The sequence below is a fragment of the Nerophis lumbriciformis genome, linkage group LG28 (assembly GCF_033978685.3).
Source record: "Nerophis lumbriciformis linkage group LG28, RoL_Nlum_v2.1, whole genome shotgun sequence".
In the NCBI taxonomy this organism is placed as follows: Eukaryota; Metazoa; Chordata; class Actinopteri; order Syngnathiformes; family Syngnathidae; genus Nerophis; species Nerophis lumbriciformis.
Window position 1 is genome coordinate 27,438,793 of NC_084575.2, and position 24,889 is coordinate 27,463,681.

Genomic DNA, 24,889 nt, shown 5'->3' on the forward strand with positions numbered 1-24,889 from the left:
TGTTAACGTAACATATTATGGTAAGAGTCATTCAAATAACTATAAGATATAGAACATGCTATACGTTTACCAAACAATCTGTCACTCCTAATCGCTAAATCCCATGAAATCTTATACGTCTAGTCTCTTACGTGAATGAGCTAAATAATATTATTTGATATTTAACGGTAATGTGTTAATAATTTCACACATAAGTCGCTCCTGAGTATAAGTCGCACCCCCGGCCAAACTATGAAAAAAAACTGCGACTTATAGTCCGAAAAATACGGTAAATTTTTTAAGCCCTCAATATAAAATTATGCCTTAAGCCCTAATTTAGCCATAAAACAGCCCTGTTTGCAGAACTGAGCCATTTTTTTACTAATATGTAGGGATGTAACGTTATCAAAACCTCACGATACAATATTATCATGGTATTAAGGCTACGGTAAAATATTATTGCGGTTAAGTTACGTTTAAAAAAAAAACTAAACTTAAAAATGCCATAGTGTGTAAAATGAAGGATAAACCCACTTACTGTAATTGAACACTAATATAATTCTAAAATGTTCTAGTCATACTACAAAACTGTGTTTTAAGTTTGATTGATTGATTGAAACTTTTATTAGTAGATTGCACAGTACAGTACATATTCCGTACAATTGACCACGAAATGGTAACACCCGAATAAGTTTTTCAATTTGTTTAAGTCGGGGTCAACGTTAATCAATTCATGGTAAGTGCAAATAATTGTGCAGGGACATCCACTGTTTTAAGCAAAAATTTAACTAAAAACTTACAGTTGAGTGTCTTTTAAGTGTAAACATCCAGTTTTAAAACCCTGTCTTTCAACTTTTTCTTTCTGAAACGCAGTGTCCTCCACAGTGAACATGTTTGTACTTGTTTGAAAAATGCAGTTGCTCAGAAAAGTTAACTACCAATTAAAACTGTAAATACCTCACAAATTGATGTTTAGCTTTGCTGGCTTCAAATATTATTTCTGGGCGACTGCTTGTCCAGGGTGTATGCTGCCTTCCACATGAGTGCAGCTGGATAGGCTCCAGTCCCCCCCCACGAAATGGAGAGAGACAAGTAGTGAAAATGGATGGACGGATTGAGGATTCATCAAGTAGTTTGTCAATTTACTCGTATTTCCTGCGGTCTACAGGTTTTTTTGGGTGATTTCCCGCCGCGCGGTACGACGTGTCACCTTGGAGACGCTCAAGACAAAAGTGGTACGCTTTGCTTGACCGAATGCAGACTTTCTTACCTCGGCCAAAGAGGTTATGTTTTCGCCAGGGTTTGTTTGTCTGTTTGTTAGCAACATAACTAAAACAGTTATGGACAGATTTTGATGAATTTTTCAAAACAATTCCTCTCATTTACTTTGAACACACTTCACCTTCTGCTTCACTTCATCGGCCCCGCGCTGCACAAAGGATTCTGAGCAATGTAGATTCTTTTCAGACCCAGCCAATGCTAAAGCGCCAGAAAAAAACTACACCCCAAGTTTTTGTTTGATATCGTTACCAACGTTCCCTCTAAGGTGCGCGCCTGCGCAATTGCGCACTGCTCAAGCGTCCTCTGCGCACAGCAAATATGTGCCGCGCACCGAATCAAATCCCATCTGAATTCTAAACAAAATAAACACATTTATTCTGTGTAATTTTGCAACGCAACTCTGAGTGACAGTGACAACAAGCGGCCCTAACGGTGTTCGTCAACACCGTTCAATTATTGTAACGTCTATCGAGATGCTTCGAGGACAGGAATTATATCGATCACTTTATTGAGCAAAACTGTTTATATTCGGCCATAACCACACCAAAAACATGAGTAAAAAACTTCTATCTCGAAAAACTAGTCATTTTCTGCCGTACAAACCAGGCCAAAACCAACTTGTCATCGGTCACCAACACGCATACCGCTAAGCCACTGGTGCGTTTATGGCCACACAAAAAGTCGGACAACTCAAACACCACACAAAGTTACACTGTGACTCCTCAGTTATACGTGTGCTTTTTCTACTGTCATTTATTATTAATGTTAATTTATTGATATTAATCATGGAATGCTGTTACTAGAGAAAGTTACAGGAATGCACACTTCATCCTATGCTTACATTTCATTGTGCAACATGAGGAAGTTTAAGGGCAACTAAATGTGATCTCTGAAAGGCGTACAAATGATTTCCAAAGCAGGACCTCCACCCAGACATATTGTACAGTACTAATCCATAGCTTATGAAAAACACGATCTTTTATTTTCATTACAAGTGGGCCAAATCACTAATATTACAAAATAATCTCACGAAAATGACTCCTTTCATTTGAGTGTTATTATAAAAGATTGGTTTGAGACAGGTGTGCTGCTGGTATTGCCACGTGTGATGTTCCTCACATGTGCTCCACTGAATGCTCAGGGACTTTTTGTGTTTGCTCAGACACATGAACAATTAGAGGGAACATTGATCGTTACGTGTCACGGCATTATTGTGAAGACTTTGAAACCGAAATACCGCGGTATCTACAATACCGTTACACACCTGCTAATATCAGTGACGCGCAGTCACTGATATTATTCCACTGCCATCATGGAAAGAAAAGAAAATGTAAAAAGAAAATGTTTTTATTAAATTGTTATATGTATCCAGTGATTATACTATAAAATTATTTTCCATTTAACTTCACCAGTTTTAGATTATGTTTATTTAAAATCGCAGAATTTTCACATTTGCCGTTCAAATACTGAGAAGAGACGGTGCGGTGAACAGCAGCCAGTTGAGGCACGTCATTCATTTGTGCCTCACCATGGATTGCGGACTCGGCTAACTGCTGGCCTGCTGTGCAGTGAGACCGTATTGCTATATGAATTATATTATACATTTCCATAGTTTAGTTAGCTGAGGTATGTAATGTGCAGTGTATTTTGTCAACAACTGTATGTGTGTAACGTATTTCTTGTGCTGAGCGATCATAAACCGGCTGCAAAAGACGCACTGGCTGAGGCTCGCAGTAATCCCGCCTCCTGCACCCCTGCCGTAGAATGCACCCCCTGACGGGAGTGTTATTTTAACTAAAGCCCACACTTAAACTTTCCATGTGCAAGATTGAATCTATTTAAAAAAGTTATTTCATAAGAAGCCAAAAAGTGCAAAAACAATAATGTTCGTGTTGGAGGAGTTGTGAATTAGGTACACCTGCAGTCTGCAGGTGTACCTAATTCACAACTCCTCCAACACGAACATTATTGTTTTTGCACTTTTTGGCTTCTTATTAAATAACTTTTGTAAGCTATTTTTATGGGCTTTCCTCTTTGTGATGTTAAGTTCCTGTTATGCGCTGTTATACAGTATATGCCTTGAGCTCTTATTTTGAAGGCGCTAAGAGCGGAAGTGATGACACGTTGGAGTGGAGCGGACTCAGCGGAGGTTTTTCAAAGAAGGTAAATAAAGTGGTCCTCGTGTAAACTGGAGCCTCCGTGTTTGTTATTTTGTAGTTTCATACAGTATAGGCGACATTTATAAACCCTCGGTTACACTTTTTTAAATAGATTCAATCTTGCACGTGGAAAGTTTAAGTGAGGGCTTTAGTTGATATAACACTCCCGTCAGTGGGTGCATTCTACGCCGGGGGTGCAATAATCCAGCACAACAGCGGCGCATGGACTTCATTTATAAGTAAAGGTAAGACCATAATAACGTTTTTTTTATTAAATGTGATTTTTGTGTGCTACTGTTTGTATGTGTAAAGTTAAGTTAAAGTACCAATGATTGTCACACACACACTAGGTGTAATGAAATTTGTCCTCTGCATTTGACCCATCCCCTTGATCACCCCCTGGGAGGTGAGGGGAGCAGTAGGCAGCAGCCCGGGAATAATTTTTGGTGATTTAACCCCCAATTTCAACCCTTGATGCTGAGTGCCAAGCAGGGAAGAATGCTGGTATGAGCTTTTAAACATAACCCGTTAACTGCTGCCAATCAAATGGTGAATAAGATACTCTTTAGGGTTCATATGTTTGTAAATCTGACTGTGATGAAGTCAGTGCCTCACCAGCCATCAACCTCACCGCACGTCACTGGCTAATATGTATAACTGACAAAAAAACACCAAATATCCACTGCAGAGGACGCTGGTTCTCAGGACACAACAGTGTCCAACAATTGACAACAGAGTCGGTGCTACAATGGACTTTTCAAGGATGATGACTATGTTCTCATTACAAGCTTGTGAAAACGTCAACAGAGATCAAACCTTCAAACGTGTAAATATATTGGCTGACCAATGCGTGGACGTAGAAGCATGCAGAAGTCACACGCACACAAAACACCAAGCAGCATTAACACATAAACATCACACGCCTTTGATGACAGGAACCTGTACCTCCTGTTTTTGCTGGGAAGTGGTGTCCTCCTCCAACTGACACAGCTGAGTTGGGAAAGGACAATAGACAAATATGATAATGGATAGAAATGAAGAAGAATGCAGGAGGTTAGAGGGAAGAGCAGGCAGAGAGAAAGGCGTGTCACTCGTGTTTTTAGAACCTCATCAGAACCAGCATCCTCTGCAGTGGACGTTTGTTTTTGTCAAAGTTAAAAACTTTGGAAAAAACAATAGCGCTGTTGTGCATAACACATACTGTATGTCCACTGCAGGGGACACTGGCTCTCAGGAGGATACAGTAGGGCTGGATGATTATGGAAAAATAATAATAATCCTGATGATTTTGATTGATATAGAAATCACGATTATTCATTTCTTTGAAATCATGAGTATTGTAACACTAAAAGTGTGATGATCCGTTATCCGCACCATGTTTTGTTTTCGTCCAAGACTCCCTTATTTCTGTTTCAGCACCCCTGGGTTTGTGTTTCTTGTTTGACATGGGTGCGGATTATTTTTACTTGCCTCTGATTAGTGTTCGGGACGTTCACTATGGCGTCACATTAGTGCCAAAAATCCGAGCGCATAAAAACTGTTATCGCGCGCTGATTCTCCACTTCATGTGCGCGCGCGACACTCTTTTGCGCGCGCGTGGTGCCTTTTTGCGCGCGCGTGGTGCCTTTCAGCGCGCACGTGATGCCTTTTTGCGCGCGCGCGCCGTCTCGGTCTGTGCGCTCTCTGTGTACTCCTGGCATCTCTCGTCACGCTGTCATGTTTCTTTTTGGCACTTTGGGGGCGGGTATGCTTAGACGGCCCCTCCTTTCTGATTGGCTCTGAGCATTTTCCATATGACCAATCATTCTCCAGCGTAGCAACGTTGTAGCCATCTTACCTCGGACATCTAGCCTCAATCATTACATTGATGTCAATGGTACATGTACTAATTCAATTACCATAACTTGCTCGATTTTCGACCAATTTACAAACGGTTTGCCTTGTTACAAATCTTATTACATGTAGATATGACATAGGATGCTGTACTTGTTGAAATTACCTCTTTCGCTTTAAAAATAAAAAAGACTTAATTGTGCAACATAGTTGAGTAGGGTCAGTGTTAGTCAGTTCTCTGATTATTTTAAACTGTTTCAGAATACATTATTAAAAGGCTATTTTTAACATTTTAAAAACAAAATTAAAATATTATTTCATTACTTTTATGGCTAAATCAAAAGAAATTCCATAAATTAGAAAACAAATGTTCAAGAAGAAGTGAAAATATAAAATAATGTTATGGTTGGATGTTATTGCTGGTGGAGCAGTTCTGGCTGAAAGATGTGATTATGGGGGCTTTGTACCGAGGATGTCGTTGTGGCTTGTGCAGCCCTTTGAGACACTTGTGATTTAGGGCTATATAAATAAAGATTGATTGATTGATGATATGGTGTTTGTTGTCTTATTATTTATTTGGGTCACATTTTGTATTACCCTGTATTGTGTTTATGTGGTATGAAATAACCTTCATCAGCGCACGACATGTTTTTATCCACTTCTTCCTCCGTAAATCTTGATACATATTGACGATGACCCGCCCTGCTATACTTCTGATTGGCTCTGAGCATTTTTCGCCTGACCAATCAGAAAGATGGGGCCGTCCAAGCATACCCGCCCCCAAAGTGCCAAAACGAAACATGACAGCGCACAGACGGAGACGGCGCGCGCGCAAAAAGGCACCACGCGCGCGCAAAAAGGCACCACGCACGCGCACGAAGTGGAGAATCAGCGCGAGCACGAAGTGGAGAATCAGCGCGCGATAACAGTTTTTATGTGCTCGGATTTTTGGCACTAATGTGACGCCATAGCTCACCTGCTCCCGGGCACTAATCAGAGAGCTATTTATTCCTGCCTTTCGCCACACTCGGTCTGGCTGTGTTCTTTGCTCCTGCAACAAGTTTCATTAGTACTCCTTTGATTGATTGATGAAAGAGCCATCAATCTGTCAATCCTTTCTGTGTCTGGGCCAGGTAAGGTTCCCCGTGTTGAGTCAAATTAAGCCGCAGGCTCCACTCCTGGTGGTGCCCTTCGGTCAATTCCTTTAAGTTTCAGCTTTGCAACCATACTCCCCCCGGAACCCAAAGACTTTGGTTTCCCGGACGCTGTTTTTGTCAAAGTTACAAACTTTGATGTTATTGCTGGTGGACCAGTTCTGGCTGAAAGATGTGATTATGGTGTTTGTTGTCTTATTATTTATTTGGGTCACATTTTGTATTACCCTGTATTGTGTTTATGTGGTATGAAATAACCTTCATCAGCGCGCGACATGTTTTTATCCACTTCTTCCTCCGTAAATCTTGATACATATTGACGATGACCCGCCCTGCTATACTTCTGATTGGCTCTGAGCATTTTTCGCCTGACCAGTCAGAAAGAAGGGGCCGTCTAAGCATACCCGCCCCCAAAGTGCCAAAACGAAACATGATAGCGCACAGACGGAGACGGCGCGCGCGCAAAAAGGCACCACGCGCGCGCACGAAGTGGAGAATCAGCGCGCGCACGAAGTGGAGAATCAGCGCGCGCAAGAAGTGGAGAATCAGCGCGCGATAACAGTTTTTATGCGCTCGGATTTTTGGCACTAATGTGACGCCATAGCTCACCTGCTCCCGGGTACTAATCAGAGAGCTATTTATTCCTGCCTTTCGCCACACTCGGTCTGGCTGTTTTCTTTGCTCCTGCAACAAGTTTCATTAGTACTCCTTTGATTGATTGATTGAAACGTTTATTAGTAGATTGCACAGTACAGTACATATTCCGTACAATTGACCACTAAATGGTAACACCCGAATAAGTTTTTCAGCTTGTTTAAGTCGGGGTCCACATTAATCAATTCATGGTAATTTGATTATTTTTTCTATGTTAGCTTTCCCGTGCTAGTTTTCTGCCTTAGCTCCCTGTTAGAGATGCGCGGATAGGCAATTATTTCATCCGCAACCGCATCAGAAAGTCGTCAACCATCCGCCATCCACCCGACCTAACATTTGATCAGAACCGCACCCGCCCGCATCCGCCCGTTGTTATATATCTAATATAGACGATGCAAGGCATTAGTGAGGTTATAAAGCTTTTGCCTGTTAAAGAAAGGAGACTGATCCAATGCAGCACAGACATTCGCGTGCCACGCTGTCACGACCCAGACGCACACCAGTGCGCAATCATATGGGAGCCGCGCTGAGCGCACCTCCAAGCGCTATATCAACCAGGGTGAGCCCCACCCCTTTCGTGAGCGCACTGCGCGCGGAGTGACCCCTGTTACGCGCCCCCGGCAACAGGGGTGGCGGGCAGGTAAGCTGCGCGGGCGGAGCGCGCGGAGTGACCCCTGTTACGAGCCCCCGGCCACGGGGGTGGCGGGCAGGTAAGCTTACCTGCTGCGCGTGACGCCGGCCGCGGCGAAGGCGGACGAGGTGGGGTGTCGGTGCGGTGGTGACCCTGGACGTGCGTCGGGCCCTTCTCGCGGATCGCCTCAGCTACGGCTCCTGGTGGGGCCCTCTCGGGGGAAGGGGCCTCGGTCCCGGACCCCGGCGAGGCGTCCCTTCTCCGCTCTAAAAGTGTCCATCTCTTTTCTTTTTTTTTCTTCTGTTGTGGCATATGCTGCAGGTGCCTTCTCGTTTTTCGTATGTGGGTAACAACATTTAACTATGTATATATATTTCCGAATTGGTTTAACTGCCACCCGCCTGAATCTATTTAAAATCTTTTTTTTTTTTATTTTAACCGCCCGACCCAACCCGCGGATAAAATCTAATTTTTTTTTATTTCATCCGCCCGATCCGCGGACTCCGCGGTTGTGCCCGCAAACCGCGCATCTCTACTCCCTGTGCAATCGGCACGCATTTCTTGTCTTAGTTTGTATTTTTCCTGCATTTTTTTGGTATTATGGACTGAATTATGAAAAAATAATTATTGTCCTACCTGCACACTGCCTCCGGAGTTCCGTCTGCATCTTGGGGGAACGATCCGCGCACAAACATGCGACCACGACGTGACAAAAAGTCAACTTTAAATGTACATTAAAAGAACTACAAATATAAATTAGTAACAAATAAAAAATAATCGTAACAAAACATAAATTAATATAACAATAGTAATAATAAAACAGTAGAAATAATGTTTTAATTTTAAAAAAGTGTATTTTTTTTTTTTTTTACTTTTGTGGCATAAATAACATCTAATAAAATACTAAAATCCCCCAAAAAATGTTGGTGCAACACACCTTTAGAAGATTTTGACCAATATTTGAAGTCAAAGTATAATCATTTTTCGTATCAATAAGTGCTGTAAATGTAAATGCTTGAGTAAAGTACTTTTTTTATACCTTTATTTTGTTAGCGCAGTCAGACCAGATGTGGTGCACAGTACTGTTATTTTGAAGGAGGGGAAGTGTGCTGCTGCTCTTAACTTAACCTCTAGAGACGACTTGAGGCTGTTAAACAAAAAAAAAAAAGAGAGCCTCTCAATGTGTGGCTGCTGTCCTGTTTGTACATTGATCTTACATTGATGATATCGTTCACAACAAGATAAGATGTGTTGAGCATGTATAAATTGTTCTTGCTAGCTTCCGCTTTGAAGTATAGTTGCCGTTTTAAGCGGCTGTCTAGACATTGATTAGTTTAGGACGTGTTTCAAGGATGAATGAGCGGTCCCAGACACATTATTTCCCCTAAGAAATGTTCCTTCTCCTCAGAATGACAGCATTACATTTATGTCAGTGCCTGTGATATTCTGCGTTTAACAGCAGATTCCGTTTTATTGGCCAATTCTACGACTTTGTTGACGCGGAATTGCCTAACTTTTTTTGTTGTGTTTAGTGATTATTGATCAGCCATACCAGCGCTGTGTCAAATAAAAAGTACCAACTATGGTGCGATCCCATACTTCTCGAAGACGTCGTATTCTTTTCACTCACACGCTCACTCATCCGTTTCACTGTCACAAGCCCAGGGATTTGCATGAACGTTGCGCGGCCCAATAATCCATCCATCCATCCATTTTTTACCGCTTGTCCCAATCTTTTTTTTTTATTATATTATTTTTATGATAGTGACAAGGCAAAATCGAAATCAAAATTCGATTGACTGTCCAGCCCTAGGATACAGTATATGATTCTCATGTAAAATGCATCTCAGCTGATATTTTTTCAAATAGTAAATATTGACAGCAAATGTAAGTCATGTCTAGTGGAACCTGGAGTAATAAAACCTCAAAGTACAAACTTTTCTATTTACAAAGATGTCATTCACCCACTGTGTGCTTGCAGTGCAGACATTACATGCCCGGTAGCACATCCACTGGGCCCCATTCAGGAATAAGTTCCTAACTTTTTCCTTTTTATCTTTCTTCCTAAGTGATTTCCTAAGAGGAGTCCATTTAAATTCATGGCGCGTTCTTAAACCGCCAAATTGTTCCCACCTGCGGTTCTTAAGTTGCTGAATGCCAAATGGTTAGTGCGTGCGTGTCTATCATAATTTGCAAAAAAACAAACGCCCTTATTTCCCCAATATGCATATGTAAACACCCTTAATTCCGTAATTTGCAAAGGTAAACGCCCTTAATTCTCCATATAAGGGCACAAGCTGAACATCAAACACACGGAGAAAACACAAACAGGTTACAGAAGAGAAATTCTTATTATCCCGCGGGGGAAATACATATTGTCAAAACGTAAATTTAAAAAAGGGGGGACAGCTGAGGGAGCCTGAAGCGTTGTCTGTCTGTCTTATCTATATATATACATATATATATATATATATATATATATATATATATATATATGGTGCCGAGAGTGATGTACAGAGTGAGACGTCTTCCTCCATGTTTGAAGCGAGAGACGGACAAGCGCGAGGCTCAACATTTCTGATTGGCGAACATGTGTGTCACTTAAATGCCGGTGACGGCGGAGGGGGGAAAAAAAACCCTCAGCCTCTTGCGGTTATTTATTGCACTAATTAAAACCTTCATGTCGATTTTATGTCCATTAATCATGCAACCCTAATGTAAAATACTGTACATCGCTTTATATTGTGTTCAAACTATACACTATACAAACCTTTACTAAAATATGGACTTTTGTGGAGGCTCTAACCCAGGGGTGGCCACACTTTTTCTGCAGGTGAGCTACTTTTCAATTGAATATATGTATTTATTTATGAAAGAGACATTTTTGTTAACAAGTTAAAGGTGTTTAATGATAATACAAACATGTTTAACACATATAGATTCCTTTCTTTCATGAAGACAAGAATATAAGTTGGTGTATTACCTGATTCTGATGACTTGCATTGATTGGAATCAGACAGTAGTGATGATAACGTCCACATTTTCAAATGGAGGAGAAAAAAGTCCTCCTTTCTGTCCAATACTAGGGATGATGTTTGATAAGAAATTATCGAGTATTATCGAACCGATTCCTTATCGATTCCAGATAGGTTGTTGTATATGGAAAAAAACACAATATTTGGTTTAACAAATCACTTCCCATTCTCTACTGCTCGCTACTATAGTATTACCATATCTGAGTTATTGTGCAGAAATGTAGGGAAATAACTACAAATGTGCGCTACATTCGTTAACCGTGTTACAAAAAAAATTAATTAGACTGATACATAATGTTGGATATAGAGAACATATAAACACTTTATTTATTGAGTCAAAAATATAAAAATTTGATGATTTGGTAAAAATGCAAACAGCTAAAATGATGTGGAATTAAATGATGGAATGGATTAAGTAAAGAAGTTAAACATTGCACTGATATGATCCAGTTGTTCAAATGAATAGTGCTTACAAAGTACAAAGAAGAAGAATTATGAGAAATACTTTCAACCTTATTGAAAATAAGATATTCTTCATCTCAGTATATTAATAATGACTGAATTAATTAATTACATATTACAAAACTGTTGTATATACTAATTCACAGATATTTTATTATAAAAAGTTCAGTAAATGATGTATGTATTTGTCGGATCATGTTTTGTTATGTTCTGTTAGTTTTGGACTTCCTTAGTTGTTTTGTGCACTTCGGGGTTTTTTTTTAGTCACCATGGTTACTTATGATTTTCACCTGCCTTGTACGCGCACCTTTTGCTCATCAGAGACTCTATTTAAGCCTGCCTTTTCCGGTCACTCGTCGTGGCTTCATTGTTTGCATTTGCAACAGTTACCTTGGCATTCTGGTTTTCGAGTGCATGATTCCTGTGCTAAAGTTACCTTAGCTTCTAGTATTCCTGTGCTAAGTAAGTTTTTGCTTTAGCTTCTCATGCGAACGGCACGCTTTCCTTTTGTTTCGTTCCTGTCTGTTGTAATGTGTATGATTTATGAGAAATAAATCATCTCCTACCTGCACGCTTTCGTCCGGAGCCGTCAGTTTTGCGTCCCGGGAACTAACCGCACCCCACCGGGACAAATGACTGAGCTACGTGACGTCATTTCTTGTGATGTCACGCGGGGCATTTCTTGTCGGGACGGGAGTCGTTCCCAGGGATTCGGATAAAGAACCAACTCTTTTTCTTTACTATAGTGGTCTCGATAACGGGTACTGGTTCTCAAAAAGGGATTTGAGTCCGAGGACTCGGTTCTTTTCTTATCGAACACATGGGAAAACCGGTTTCGAGCATCATCCCTATCCAATACCACATGAAAGTGGTTGGTTTTTGGCATCTTATTTGTCCAGCTTCCATACTCCTTTTTATACACTTTACAAGAAATACATTGGCGGAAAACTCCGTAGCTTGCTAGCTTACTGAGACTCTTATTTTGTTAGCGCAGGCAGGATGGAGCAGCGCTTTTATTGTGAAGATAGGAACTGTGCAGTCTGTCTTTAGAGTTTTGACGGCAGGAACGGCGCAAGACTCTGTTGATATATAAACGTGTTTCTCGCCTTCCTGTCGGTCATGTTTTCTTAATAATGAGCTCGCAGCAGCCGGCGTCATCTCACAAGACCCTCGGGTGCCGTGAATGTCAATCAAGTGACGTAAAAGACGTCTTGGTGAAGATTGATGATCGCTAAATTTTAGGTCTATTTTTTTCATGCCTGGCTGGCGATCGACTGACTCACCCTCCGCCATCGATGTCATGGACACCCCTGCTCTAACCCATTATTCATGTTTACATTGTTTCCTACGGAGAAATTTGCTTCGATATACAAACTTTTCAATTGACAAATCCTTTTTGTAAAAACAAATACGTTTGTAAATTGAGGTTCCACCATACTTGCCAACCTTGAGACCTCCGAATTCGGGAGAGGGGGGATGGTTTGAGGTGGGATGGGGGGGGAGCGGGGTTTGGTGGTAGCGGGGAGGTGTATTTTGTAGCGTCCTGGAAGAGTTAGTGCTGCAAGGGGTTCTGGGTATTTGTTCTGTTGTGTTACGGTGCGGATGTTCTCCCGAAATGTGTTTGTCATTCTTGTTTGGTGTGGGTTCACAGTGTGGCGCATATTTTTAACAGTGTTAAAGTTGTTTATACGGCCACCCTCAGTGTGACCTGTATGGCTGTTGACCAAGTATGAATTGCATTCACTTGTGTGTGTGAAAAGCCGTAGATATTATGTGACTGGGCCGGCATGCAAAGGCAGTGCCTTTAAGGTTTATTGGCGCTCTGTACTTCTCCCTACGTCCGTGTACACAGCGGCGTTTTAAAAAGTCATACATTTTACTTTTTGAAACCGATACCGATAATTTACGACATTACATTTTAAAGCATTTATCGGCCCATAATATCGGCAGTCCGATATTATCGGACATCTCTAAGTATAACACATTTTTACCATTTAGTAAATCAGGCCCTATGTCTTTAACGACTCACTGACACTTATGTTGTATTGCAGGGAGAAATTAAGTCCAAAAAATGTATTAGATTAATTAATCAGATGGAGTTTTAAAAAAGGTGAAAAAAGGCAGCTGCAGAGGGTGAAATGTTTCTAAAAAGTGACATCTTCCTCCTCTTGCATGTCAGCCATCAGAGAATGCATTTGTCTGTCCGTCCTTCACTTTGTTGATCCTCTTACTTTGTGACATGCAGGCTTTGGTGGTAGCGGGGAGGTGTATTTTGTAGCGTCCTGGAAGAGTTAGTGCTGCAAGGGGTTCTGGGTATTTGTTCTGTTGTGTTACGGTGCGGATGTTCTCTCGAAATGTGTTTGTCATTCTTGTTTGGTGTGGGTTCACAGTGTGGCGCATATTTGTAACAGTGTTAAAGTTGTTTATACGGCCACCCTTAGTGTTAGGCTGTTGATCAAGTATGCATTGCATTCGCTTGTGTGTGTGTAAAAGCCGCATATATTATGTGGCTGGGCCGGCACGCTGTTTGTATGGAGGAAAAGCAGACGTTTTGACAGGTTGTTGAGGACGCTAAAGGCAATGCCTTTAAGGCACGCCCCCAATATTGTTGCCCGGGTGGAAATCGGGAGAAATTCGGGAGAATGGTTGCCCCGGGAGATTTTCGGGAGGGGCACTGAAATTCGGGAGTCTCCCGGGAAAATCGGGAGGGTTGGCAAGTATGGGTTCCACTGTAATTAATTTCTCAAAAATAAGCTGGGATGCAACAACAAATGGACACAAGTTGTCAGATATTTGAGTATGTCAGAAGGAAGGAACAATGAGAAAATGAACAAAGACGGACGGGTAAAGGCTACAAGGGCTACTGTGGTGGGTTGTGGGGGTTTGGTTGATGACAATTCAATTGGTTCATTACTGACAGCAAAACATTTTTTTATTATATATATATTACTATTCCATACCTGCCAACTTTTGAAATCAGAAAAACCTAGTAGCCAGGGTCCAGGGGCCGCAGGCCCCGGTAGGTCCAGGACAAAGTCCTGGTGGGGGGTTCAGGCCGACGCAAAATGATTGATTGCATTCAGACAGGTTAAAATGTTGCTAAAACCATCACTTTTCTATCAGTCACAGTGACTTTTCAAAACAAAAATATTACAGCAAAAATCATATGGGTTGATTGACATGTTTATTCTGTAAGCTAACTTCAATAGTTTGAAATTATTTTGACAGTTAATGCCAGTTATCCTGTCAACCTTTCACAAGACTTCAATTTGTTAATTGAAAGTATAAACAGTATAAACACTTTTTACAGTAAACAAATGGTAAAACAGTACTAAACAATTCTATTAAAAAAAAAATTGGTGTCATTATTAACTTTCTGTCCAAGCTTGTATAATCTACTGCCTTGTTCAATTGTAAAAAATATTCTGTGCCTAAAATTCACATTTCTATCACAATTATCATACTGTAAACATGGTAAGCTAACTTCATTAAAATTAATAGTCCTGTCAATAGCATGGAATTACAATTCAAATGTAGTTTTTTTGTAAGCCTTTCAAAAGAATTCAAAATATGAAAAATTAATGAAAATTAATTTAAGCCATCAGACACTTGAAAAGTGGCACATCACATCTCTAATGTAATCATTTTAACTTTTCAACAGAAATAGCACTGCAAAAATATTAAGGACATACTTCTGTATTTTGGTAGTTATGCTGTCAACATTTAACAAGATTTCTTCAACTTGGACTTGAAAGCATAAATAGTATAAACACTTTTAAGAGTATAACAGCACTAAACAATTCCAATAGATAACATTGGTGTCATTATCTTTTTGTGGCTAAAATCCAAATTTAGCAACGGCATTAGACTTGTGTTTTTTTGTCCCAACGTGGTCTTTTACATCGCAAATTCCTCCGTGTCCGATCGAAAAATCTTGTCTGCACAAGGTGCAATTCGCGTAGTTTTCACCCTTTTTGGAATGGATAATTATTCCCGAATAGGCTTTTGAATATTCTTCACGGAATGACTGCAGTTTTGTTTTCGGTTTAAGACTCGTTTGCGATTTTTCTCCGGCTGATTCCATGATCGTTCGCTCGTTTGGAAACAATGGCAACAGGTGCCTCGTGCTTGGCAGCGGTGCTATAAATAGCCTCGCGCATGGCATTCGGAATGGCTCGATAGGAAGTTACGGGAAGCAGTGTCGATTGTCATTGTTGTTACGCGATTTCGTGAATAAAACTTTAAAAAAAAAAAAGAATGAAAAACCGTATTTTTTATCACTGCAACCGTAACCCGGAATAGGTTGATGAAAACCGTACTAATTACGGGAAAACCGGAGTAGTTGGCAGGTATGCTTTTCCCATTAAGTATGTTTTACCAAGACCCCCAAATGACCCAGCTCACAGCACCCCTGCTACAAGCAGGCAGACAGGCAGAGACCAAATCACCAGGCAATGTACCTCCTGTTTACTGTCAACTGGTGATCCAGCCTCGTCCTTTTTTTGTTCAGCAGGAAAAATAAGAAAACTCATGTTAGGGACAGAAGAATTGGCCCGAGTTAGAATTTGTCAGCATTATGGGAAAAAGGTAAAGGGGCTGCAGTAGAGACAGAAGTGAAAGACAAGCGTTAGTAAAAGTAAATGCTGCAAAGCAAGAATCGCATTGTGCTGAGAAACACATTTCAGAAGTGCATCATCCGCTGTCTGTGAGGGAAAAAATCTCAAAAAGTCAAAACAAATGATGGGGTACCATAATTTCCTTCTTCTTGCTTGGAGTGACATCTCCATCCTGGTTTTCGTCTCTTTCCGTGTCCTGACTCAGCTCTTGGTCCAAATCCTCCTCGTCTTGTTCCAAACTGGGCTCCAGCTCAGTCTCCTGCTCATCCACAGATGGGCTGCGGAGATGAGGCCGTTCACTCATGCTGTGATGGAAGACGCCGTCGTGATTCCCGCACATGGCTGACACCGGCCGGGAGAACTCAGCTAGTAAAGAGAGCGGGATTACAGTTGCTTGCACCCAATGCATATCTAAGGGGATCATACAGTGGTTCTTACCTCCATCCAAACTCCTGGAGAGCAGGTATCTTTTGCTGGTGGATCGTTCAAAGTGCGGAGCAGGCCTGTCTATAAGAGCGCTGGCTTGTCTGGTTTGAGCCTGTGTTCGTCCACTGTATCGGAACTTTGAGCCCATCACCAAGAAGCCCTTAGGAGGCGGCTCTGGAGAAACCAACCTGTGAAGGTGGATGGTTTATTCCAAAACATCCCTTGCAAAACGGCAAGGATGGAACACGAGAGATGGGAATCAAGTAGTTTTTAGGCTCTAAAGCCAAACCATATTTGTACTGAATACTAGGGCTATCTTTATTTTCATAGTCGTAAATAGGTCGTTAGATGTTGCTCATGGTCACCAAATAATGTTTGGGCTACAAGAGCACAGCTTGTGACGAGTACCAACTTTGGTAATTTCATAGGCAAACAATCACTTAAGAAGCACTCGAGCAGACTTTAGCCCAGGGGTCGGCAACCCAAAATGTTGAAAGAGCCATATTGGACCAAAAATACAAAAACAAATTTGTCTGGAGCCGCAAAAAATTAAAAGTCATATTACATACAGATAGTGTGTCATGAGATATACATTGAATTAAGAGGACTTAAAGGAAACTAAATGACCTCTAATATAGCTACAAATGAGGCATAATGATGCAATATGTACATACAGGTAAAAGCCAGTAAATTAGAATATTTTGAAAAACTTGATTTATTTCAGTAATTGCATTCAAAAGGTGTAACTTGTACATTATATTTATTCATTGCACACAGACTGATGCATTCAAATGTTTATTTCATTTAATTTTGATGATTTGAAGTGGCAACAAATGAAAATCCAAAATTCCATGTGTCACAAAATTAGAATATTACTTAAGGCTAATACAAAAAAGGGATTTTTAGAAATGTTGGCCAACTGAAAAGTATGAAAATGAAAAATATGAGCATGTACAATACTCAATACTTGGTTGGAGCTCCTTTTGCCTCAATTACTGCGTTAATGCGGCGTGGCATGGAGTCGATGAGTTTCTGGCACTGCTCAGGTGTTATGAGAGCCCAGGTTGCTCTGATAGTGGCCTTCAACTCTTCTGCGTTTTTGGGTCTGGCATTCTGCATCTTCCTTTTCACAATACCCCACAGATTTTCTATGGGGCTAAGGTCAGGGGAGTTGGCGGGCCAATTTAGAACAGAAATACCATGGTCCGTAAACCAGGCACGGGTAGATTTTGCGCTGTGTGCAGGCGCCAAGTCCTGTTGGAACTTGAAATCTCCATCTCCATAGAGCAGTTCAGCAGCAGGAAGCATGAAGTGCTCTAAAACTTGCTGGTAGACGGCTGCGTTGACCCTGGATCTCAGAAAACAGAGTGGACCGACACCAGCTGGACTGCTGCTGAGTGGTCCAAAGTCATGTTTTCTGACGAAAGCAAATTTTGCATTTCCTTTGGAAATCGAGGTCCCAGAGTCTGGAGGAAGACAGGAGAGGCACATGATCCACGTTGCCTGAAGTCTAGTGTAAAGTTTCCACCATCAGTGATGGTTTGGGGTGCCATGTCATCTGCTGGTGTCGGTCCACTCTGTTTCCTGAGATCCAGGGTCAACCCAGCCGTCTACCAGCAAGTTTTAGAGCACGTCATGCTTCCTGCTGCTGACCTGCTCTATGGAGATGGAGATTTCAAGTTCCAACAGGACTTGGCGCCTGCACACAGCGCAAAATCTACCCGTGCCTGGTTTACGGACCATGGTATTTCTGTTCTAAATTGGCCCGCCAACTCCCCTGACCTTAGCCCCATAGAAAATCTGTGGGGTATTGTGAAAAGGAAGATGCAGAATGCCAGACCCAAAAACGCAGAAGAGTTGAAGGCCACTATCAGTGCAACCTGGGCTCTCATAACACCTGAGCAGTGCCAGAAACTCATCGACTCCATGCCACGCCGCATTAACGCAGTAATTGAGGCAAAAGGAGCTCCAACCAAGTATTGAGTATTGTACATGCTCATATTTTTCATTTTCATACTTTTCAGTTGGCCAACATTTCTAAAAATCCCTTTTTTGTATTAGCCTTAAGTAATATTCTAATTTTGTGACACACGGAATTTTGGATTTTCATTTGTTGCCACTTCAAATCATCAAAATTAAATGAAATAAACATTTGAATGCATCAGTCTGTGTGCAATGAATAAATATAATGTACAAGTTACACCTTTTGAATGCAATTACTGAAATAAATCAAGTTTTTCAAAATATTCTAATTTACTGGCTTTTACCTGTATAGCTAGCCTAAATAGCCTGTTAGCATCGATTAGCTTGCAGTCATGCAGTGACCAAATATGTCTGATTAGCACTCCACACAAGTCAATAACATCAACAAAACTCACCTTTCATGCACAACATTAAAAGTTTGGTGGACAAAATGAGACAGAAAAAGAAGTGGCATAAAACACGTCCTAGAAAGTCGGAGAAAGTTATACATGTAAACAAACTACGGTGAGTTCAAGGAGCGCCAAAATTAGTAGGACAAAACGGCGCTCGCCAAATACTCGAATCAGTGAAGCATGTTTAATACAAACAGTGTGCTTTGTAACAATTAGGGAGGCTTGTGTCATGTTTGTCCTCCTACAGAAACCATATTAAAACAAAAAATAGATTTTTTTCCCCTCATCTTTTTCCATTTTTCATACATTTTTTAAAAAGCTCCAGAGAGCCACTAGGGCGGCGCTAAAGAGCCGCATGCGGCTCTAGAGCCGCGGGTTGCCGACCCCTGCTCTAGCCAAACTGCCTCTTGTTAATCCATCCATCCATCCATTTTCTACCGCTTGTCCCTTTAGGGGTTGCAGGGGGTGCTGGAGCCTATCTCAGCTGCATTCAGGTGGAAGGCGGGGTACACCCTGGACAAGTCGCCACCTCATCGCAGGGCCAACACAGATAGACAGACAACATTCACACTCACATTCACACACTAGGGCCAATTTTAGTGTTGCCAATCAACCTATCCCCAGGTGCATGTTTTTTTTCCAATGCTAATGCTAATCATTTCAGTGTCAATTTACATTTTCAATGGCAACAAATCAAGTGTGCGCGTTAGAAAACACTCAAACTTACAGTACGTATGGCTCCACTCTTCCAAAATGCACGAGCTTTATACGAATGTAAATTGACTTGCCAAATACCATATTTTTCGGACTATAAATCGCTACTTTTTCCCATGCTTTAATCCCTGCGGTTTATAAAGCGGTGCAGCTAGTTTATGGATTTTTCTTCGCTAACAGCCATAATCTTTTGTATTCAACAGATAGATTTCAACACAGACAGAGACATTGAAAATGTGTGCGATTGTTTGTGCTATGGCTCTATCTCTTGGACGAGTTCGCTCACTGTAGGTGCAGCAAGTTGAAAATGTATGCCCTGTTTTGTGCCTTGTACAAGAATTATATCCCGTTTTGTCTAATATTCGTCTATAGCGTTTCTGCGCAAAAGGATTCTTTATTCATCACTCCAAGCAACGTTTGTAAGTTTTACAACATAACTAAAACAATTCATACTTACTAAACCGTCCCATGTGTGATGTCTGTATGAGTGTTTTCATGCACATTGTATACGTGCTATCTTAATGTAATCCAGCTAGCGTTGTTAGCATTAGCGAATATGTGAACACGTTTACAAGTGTCTGTGTTAGTATTATTAACTTATTATAGTTAATAATACTGTAATAACTTAGTATTTTTTTTGTATTCAGTTTTGTAAATTTACCAAAACTTCACCATGGAGTTATTGAGTCTGTTTAGCTGATTGGAGAGCTAGCTTCAACAGTTAGTGGGTCAATGACAATGACGTTTTATTTTGTTTGATCAGCCGTTTTACTGCCATGTGACAGGCACCATTGGGAAACAATTAGGTATGTATAAATAAACATTTACAAAATCTTTCGTACCAATGTATATCTGCGGCTTATGGTTTGGTGCGCTCTATGACCGGTAAAGTACGGTACACGCTACTGATTAGCATTAGCGATTTTACATGGCGATTTCAACACCTCCAAATTTGGTACAGAAACTATAACTAAAATGCACATTACGATCAAGTGTAGCGAATGTGTAATAAGTACAAGACTTATAGTATAAACACTTGTAGGGCGCAATAAAAGACTAGATTCAGCTTAATGGCATAGACTAATGCCTGAATAGGCAACATACTGTAGTCTATACAGCTAACGTCTTGGATTTGCAACTGCTTGCAAGGTCTACTATATAATACTTGCAAGTGAGACTCAGACATGTACCGTATTTTTCGGAGTATAAGTCGCACCTGCCGAAAATGCATAATAAAGAAGGAAAAAACATATATAGGTCACACTGGAACCCGGCCAAACTATGAAAAAAAACTGCGACTTATAGTCCGAATAATACGGTAATATTAAAACAAGATATAATAACTGGTCAGCAACGTTATCAAAAATAGAAAAATTGTATTTCGTTATTATACAATTACCATTTATCAAGGGTTAGGGTTAATTAAGGGTTCAAAGTACAAAGAATTGGTGCCGCTAAGTATCAGTATCGATTCCCAGGTTCAGGGAATTGGCACTGTATCTGTTCAAATGTGAAAGGTACCCATAGCTAAGCTCAGTTAATCCCCACATAAACAGATCTCATTTGTGACTTGTTCCAATTAAAAAAGGCTAAAACACTCAAATAGACATGGCAGACACAGGATAGTTTAGTGAGGTCCTCGGATACCCCCCGCTGGGGTCGGCTTTTGCTCTGGCGGAGCGCCGGGAAGACGATTAAACTTGACTAGTTAGAGAAAATAAACGTTCGTAGGGAATCATGCGGAAGGATCATTATCATTGCCAGGGGGAGCAGTGAGGGAGGCTTCCTGACTGAGCTACACCTAGTCCGATCCAATTTTGCCGAATAGTCGCCCAGTGGCACGGCGTACTATCCCGGACATCTAAACATACCACAACACAGAAGACTAAATGCTAAAAATTTGCAGATATAAATGTGTACGTTGCCTTAGAAGTTGGAAAGACGGATATTGGTTCTTACCGGAAGAAGGTGTGATGCTCAATGCAGACTTTCCACAGCCTTTTGGCAGCTCTGTGGTGGGGAAGCTTAAAACCAATAGTGCTCTCAAACTGCTCATACTAGAGAGGAACACAAGTGGACACGGTTAGTGGAAATTGAGCAGTAGTTGAGCACTTCCACAAGCAAACAAGATAAATTGTAACTTTACAAAGACAGTAATGTTCATACTTACCGTATTTTTCGGACTATAAGTCGCAGTTTTTTTCATAGTGCGACTTATATGTTTTTTTCCTTTTTTATTATGCATTTTCGGCAGGTGCGGCTTATACTCCGGTGCGACTTATACTCCGAAAAATACGGTATTCATATTTACCATGAATTGATTTACGTGGACCAATTCAACAAGTTGAAAAACTTATTCGGGTGTTACCATTTAGTGGTCAATTGTACGAAATATGTACTGTACTGTGCAATCTACTAATAACAGTTTAAATCAATCAATACCTATGAAGATTCTCCTTCATCCAGGTCGTTGTCATCTCAGGACATTCAATCGATCGCAACTGGACTGTTTGGTTTGTCTTAGAGGATGTTTCACCGCTCATCCGAGTAGGCTTCATCAATCCGGGCTCATAGACTTAGTTTGTTTAGATCTAGTCCAACATTTAGGGTCCAAACCCCATTTATTTATACTTATACAAAACAAGCAGTCCAGTTGCGAACGATTTTCATATGCCTTCTGATCTCTCTCTCTCACTCTATGTCCACTACTTGCTGTACATATCCTACCAAGTCAGTCCTACACTGATCAATATCCATTTCTCTGTTCTCAATTGTTGATGACTGATGATAACAACCAAACCTAACCCCCGCTCCCCTTCCACACCCCGAATTGTAAATAATGTAAACAATTCAATGTATACACCCTGATGATTATCTTGTGTGATGACTGTATTATGATGATAGTATATATCTGTATCATGAATCAATTTAAGTGGACCCCGACTTAAAGGGGAACATTATCACAATTTCAGAATGGTTAAAACCATTAAAAAATCAGTTCCCAGTGGCTTATTATATTTTTCGAAGTTTTTTTCAAAATTTTACCCATCACGCAATATCCCTAAAAAAAGCTTCAAAGTGCCTGATTTTAACCATCGTTATAAACACCCATCCATTTTCCTGTGACGTCACATAGGGAAGCCAACACAAACAAACATGGCGGAAACAACAGCAAGCTATAGCGACATTAGCTCGGATTCAGACTCGGATTTCAGCGGTTTAAGCGATTCAACAGATTACGCATGTTTTGAAACGGATGGTTGTAGTGTGGAGGCAGGTAGTGAAAACGAAATTGAAGAAGAAACTGAAGCTATTGAGCCATATCGGTTTGAACCGTATGCAAGCGAAACCGACGAAAACGACACGACAGCCAGCGACACGGGAGAAAGCGAGGACGAATTCGGCGATCACCTTCTAACCAACGATTGGTATGTGTTTGTTTGGCATTAAAGGAAACTAACAACTATGAACTAGGTTTACAGCATATGAAATACATTTGGCAACAACATGCACTTTGAGAGTGCAGACAGCCCAATTTTCATCAATTAATATATTCTGTAGACATACCCTCATCCGCGCTCTTTTCCTGAAAGCTGATCTGTCCAGTTTTGGAGTTGATTGTCAGCAGGCCAGGGAAGCTAGGGTCGATAGGGGGTTTAGCTCGCTCGTCTGCGGGAACAAACTGCCGCCATTGCTTGCCGGGCTACCGAGGCCCTTTGTCCCTGAATTGCTCACACACTCCGGCAGATTCAATGGGGGTCTGGCGGCAGATTTCTTTGACTTTATCGTTGGAAATGCATCTGCTTTGAGTGTCGCAGTAAATCCACACATTCTTGCCATCTCTGTCGTAGCATAGCTTTCGTCGGTAAAGTGTGCGGAACAAACGTCCAATTTCTTGCCACTTTCGCATCTTTGGGCCACTGGTGCAACTTGAATCCGTCCCTGTTCGTGTTGTTACACCCTCCGACAACACACCGACGAGGCATGATGTCTCCAAGGTACGGAAAACAGTCGAAAAAACGGAAAATAACAGAGCTGATTTGACTCGGTGTTTGAGAAAATGGCGGATTGCTTCCCGATGTGACGCCACGTTGTGACGTCATCGCTCCGAGAGCGAATATTAGAAAGGCGTTTAATTCGCCAAAATTCACCAATTTAGAGTTCGGAAATCGGTTAAAAAATATATGGTCTTTTTTCTGCAACATCAAGGTATATATTGACGCTTACATAGGTCTGGTGATAATGTTCCCCTTTAAACAAGTTGAAAAACTTATTCGGGTGTTACCATTTAGTGGTCAATTGTACGGAATATGTACTTCACTGTGCAACCTACTAATAAAAGTCTCAATCAATCAATCAAAACCCTGAGATAGTAATGTTCAGTTTAGTCCAATCTTACCTAACGTAAGTGTCTGAATATTCAGTAGCGTATATAAAATACTAAGTCAGTATTATGCTTATTTTTTAGCTGCAATATGTATTCAGGTTGCCCTCTTCTACTCACAGCAAAAATACAAATTTAGATGAAAACAATCAAATCAAGCATCTCGCATGTTCAGGCTTTGGGAGAGAGATTTTCACGGGTGCAGCTGCCGCGGCGCTCTTGAAGGGACCCTTTATTTGGCCCAATCACAGGCACACTGTGCGGCTGACACTTGATTGGGCCTGATGCACACACAGTGACGCTCAGGAAGGCCCGCAAGCTATAGAGCGGCCTTATAGAGGAAGACCACAATGCAGCTCAGATGGAGGAGCAAATAAATTAATAATTGGTGAATGATTTGATCATGAGCCATCTGCTCAGGACATATGCACACACACTTTTTTACAGTGTCAACAGTTGTACACAAAATATTACTACTATTATTACATTTCTATGGTTTTCTTGAGGGGGAAAAAACACTATGTGACTAGTCCAGAGTGTACAGAGACCCTTGTCCAAAGTCAGCTGAGATAAGCTCCAGGTCACCCCTAACTTTTATCAGGCTAAGCCAGTGGTTCTTAACCTTGTTGGAGGTACCGAACCCCACCAGTTTCATATGTGCATCCACCAAACCCTTCTTTAGTGGAAAATAAAATGTTTTGTTTTTTTCAAATTCAAGACAAAGTTACATGTATTTTTACTGGTGCACAAAATGAACCGTGCATGAACATCACTTTGTTCAAAGAACAAAACCAACACAGTGCGTGAACTCACAACAAATTACACACCTGCAAATCAGATGGAAAATTAGACGGAACATTCTTTGGGGGCATCCATAATAACGCCGATAGGGAGAAGTTTTTATTTACACAATGAGTCGGGTGTGTCTTGACCTCCGCGGCGGAGGCTCCCCCGAACCCCTGAGGCCGACTCACCGAACCCCTAGGGTTCGATCGAACCCAGGTTAAGAACCACTGGGCTAAGCAGTAGAAAATGAATCAATGTAGCTGCACACTACCAGTGTTGGGACTAACGCGTTACATAATAGTGCGTTACTGTAACGCCGTTTGGTTTCGGCTGAAACTAGTAATCTAACGCGTTATTTTTTATATTCAGTAACTCAGTTACCTTCACTACATGATGCGTT

At 41.1% G+C, this 24,889-nt stretch overlaps 1 protein-coding gene across 7 annotated transcripts in view; it reads right to left on the reverse strand.

Moving 5' to 3' along the window:
- Positions 1-24,889, reverse strand: part of LOC133571015 (band 4.1-like protein 1) — a 252,318-nt gene that overhangs the window by 31,538 nt on the left and 195,891 nt on the right. For 5 of the 7 annotated variants that reach the window (XM_061923964.1, XM_061923965.1, XM_061923963.1 and 2 more), the window contains exons 11-15: positions 21,279-21,376; positions 16,243-16,418; positions 15,938-16,170; positions 15,649-15,684; positions 4,365-4,409 (exon numbers count right to left, since the gene is read on the reverse strand). In XM_061923964.1, the coding sequence (XP_061779948.1) occupies positions 4,365-4,409; positions 15,649-15,684; positions 15,938-16,170; positions 16,243-16,418; positions 21,279-21,376 (588 nt within the window). The remainder of the gene's footprint in view (positions 1-4,364; positions 4,410-15,648; positions 15,685-15,937; positions 16,171-16,242; positions 16,419-21,278; positions 21,377-24,889) is intronic. The other 2 variants (XM_061923966.1, XM_061923967.1) reach the window with 2 other exon arrangements.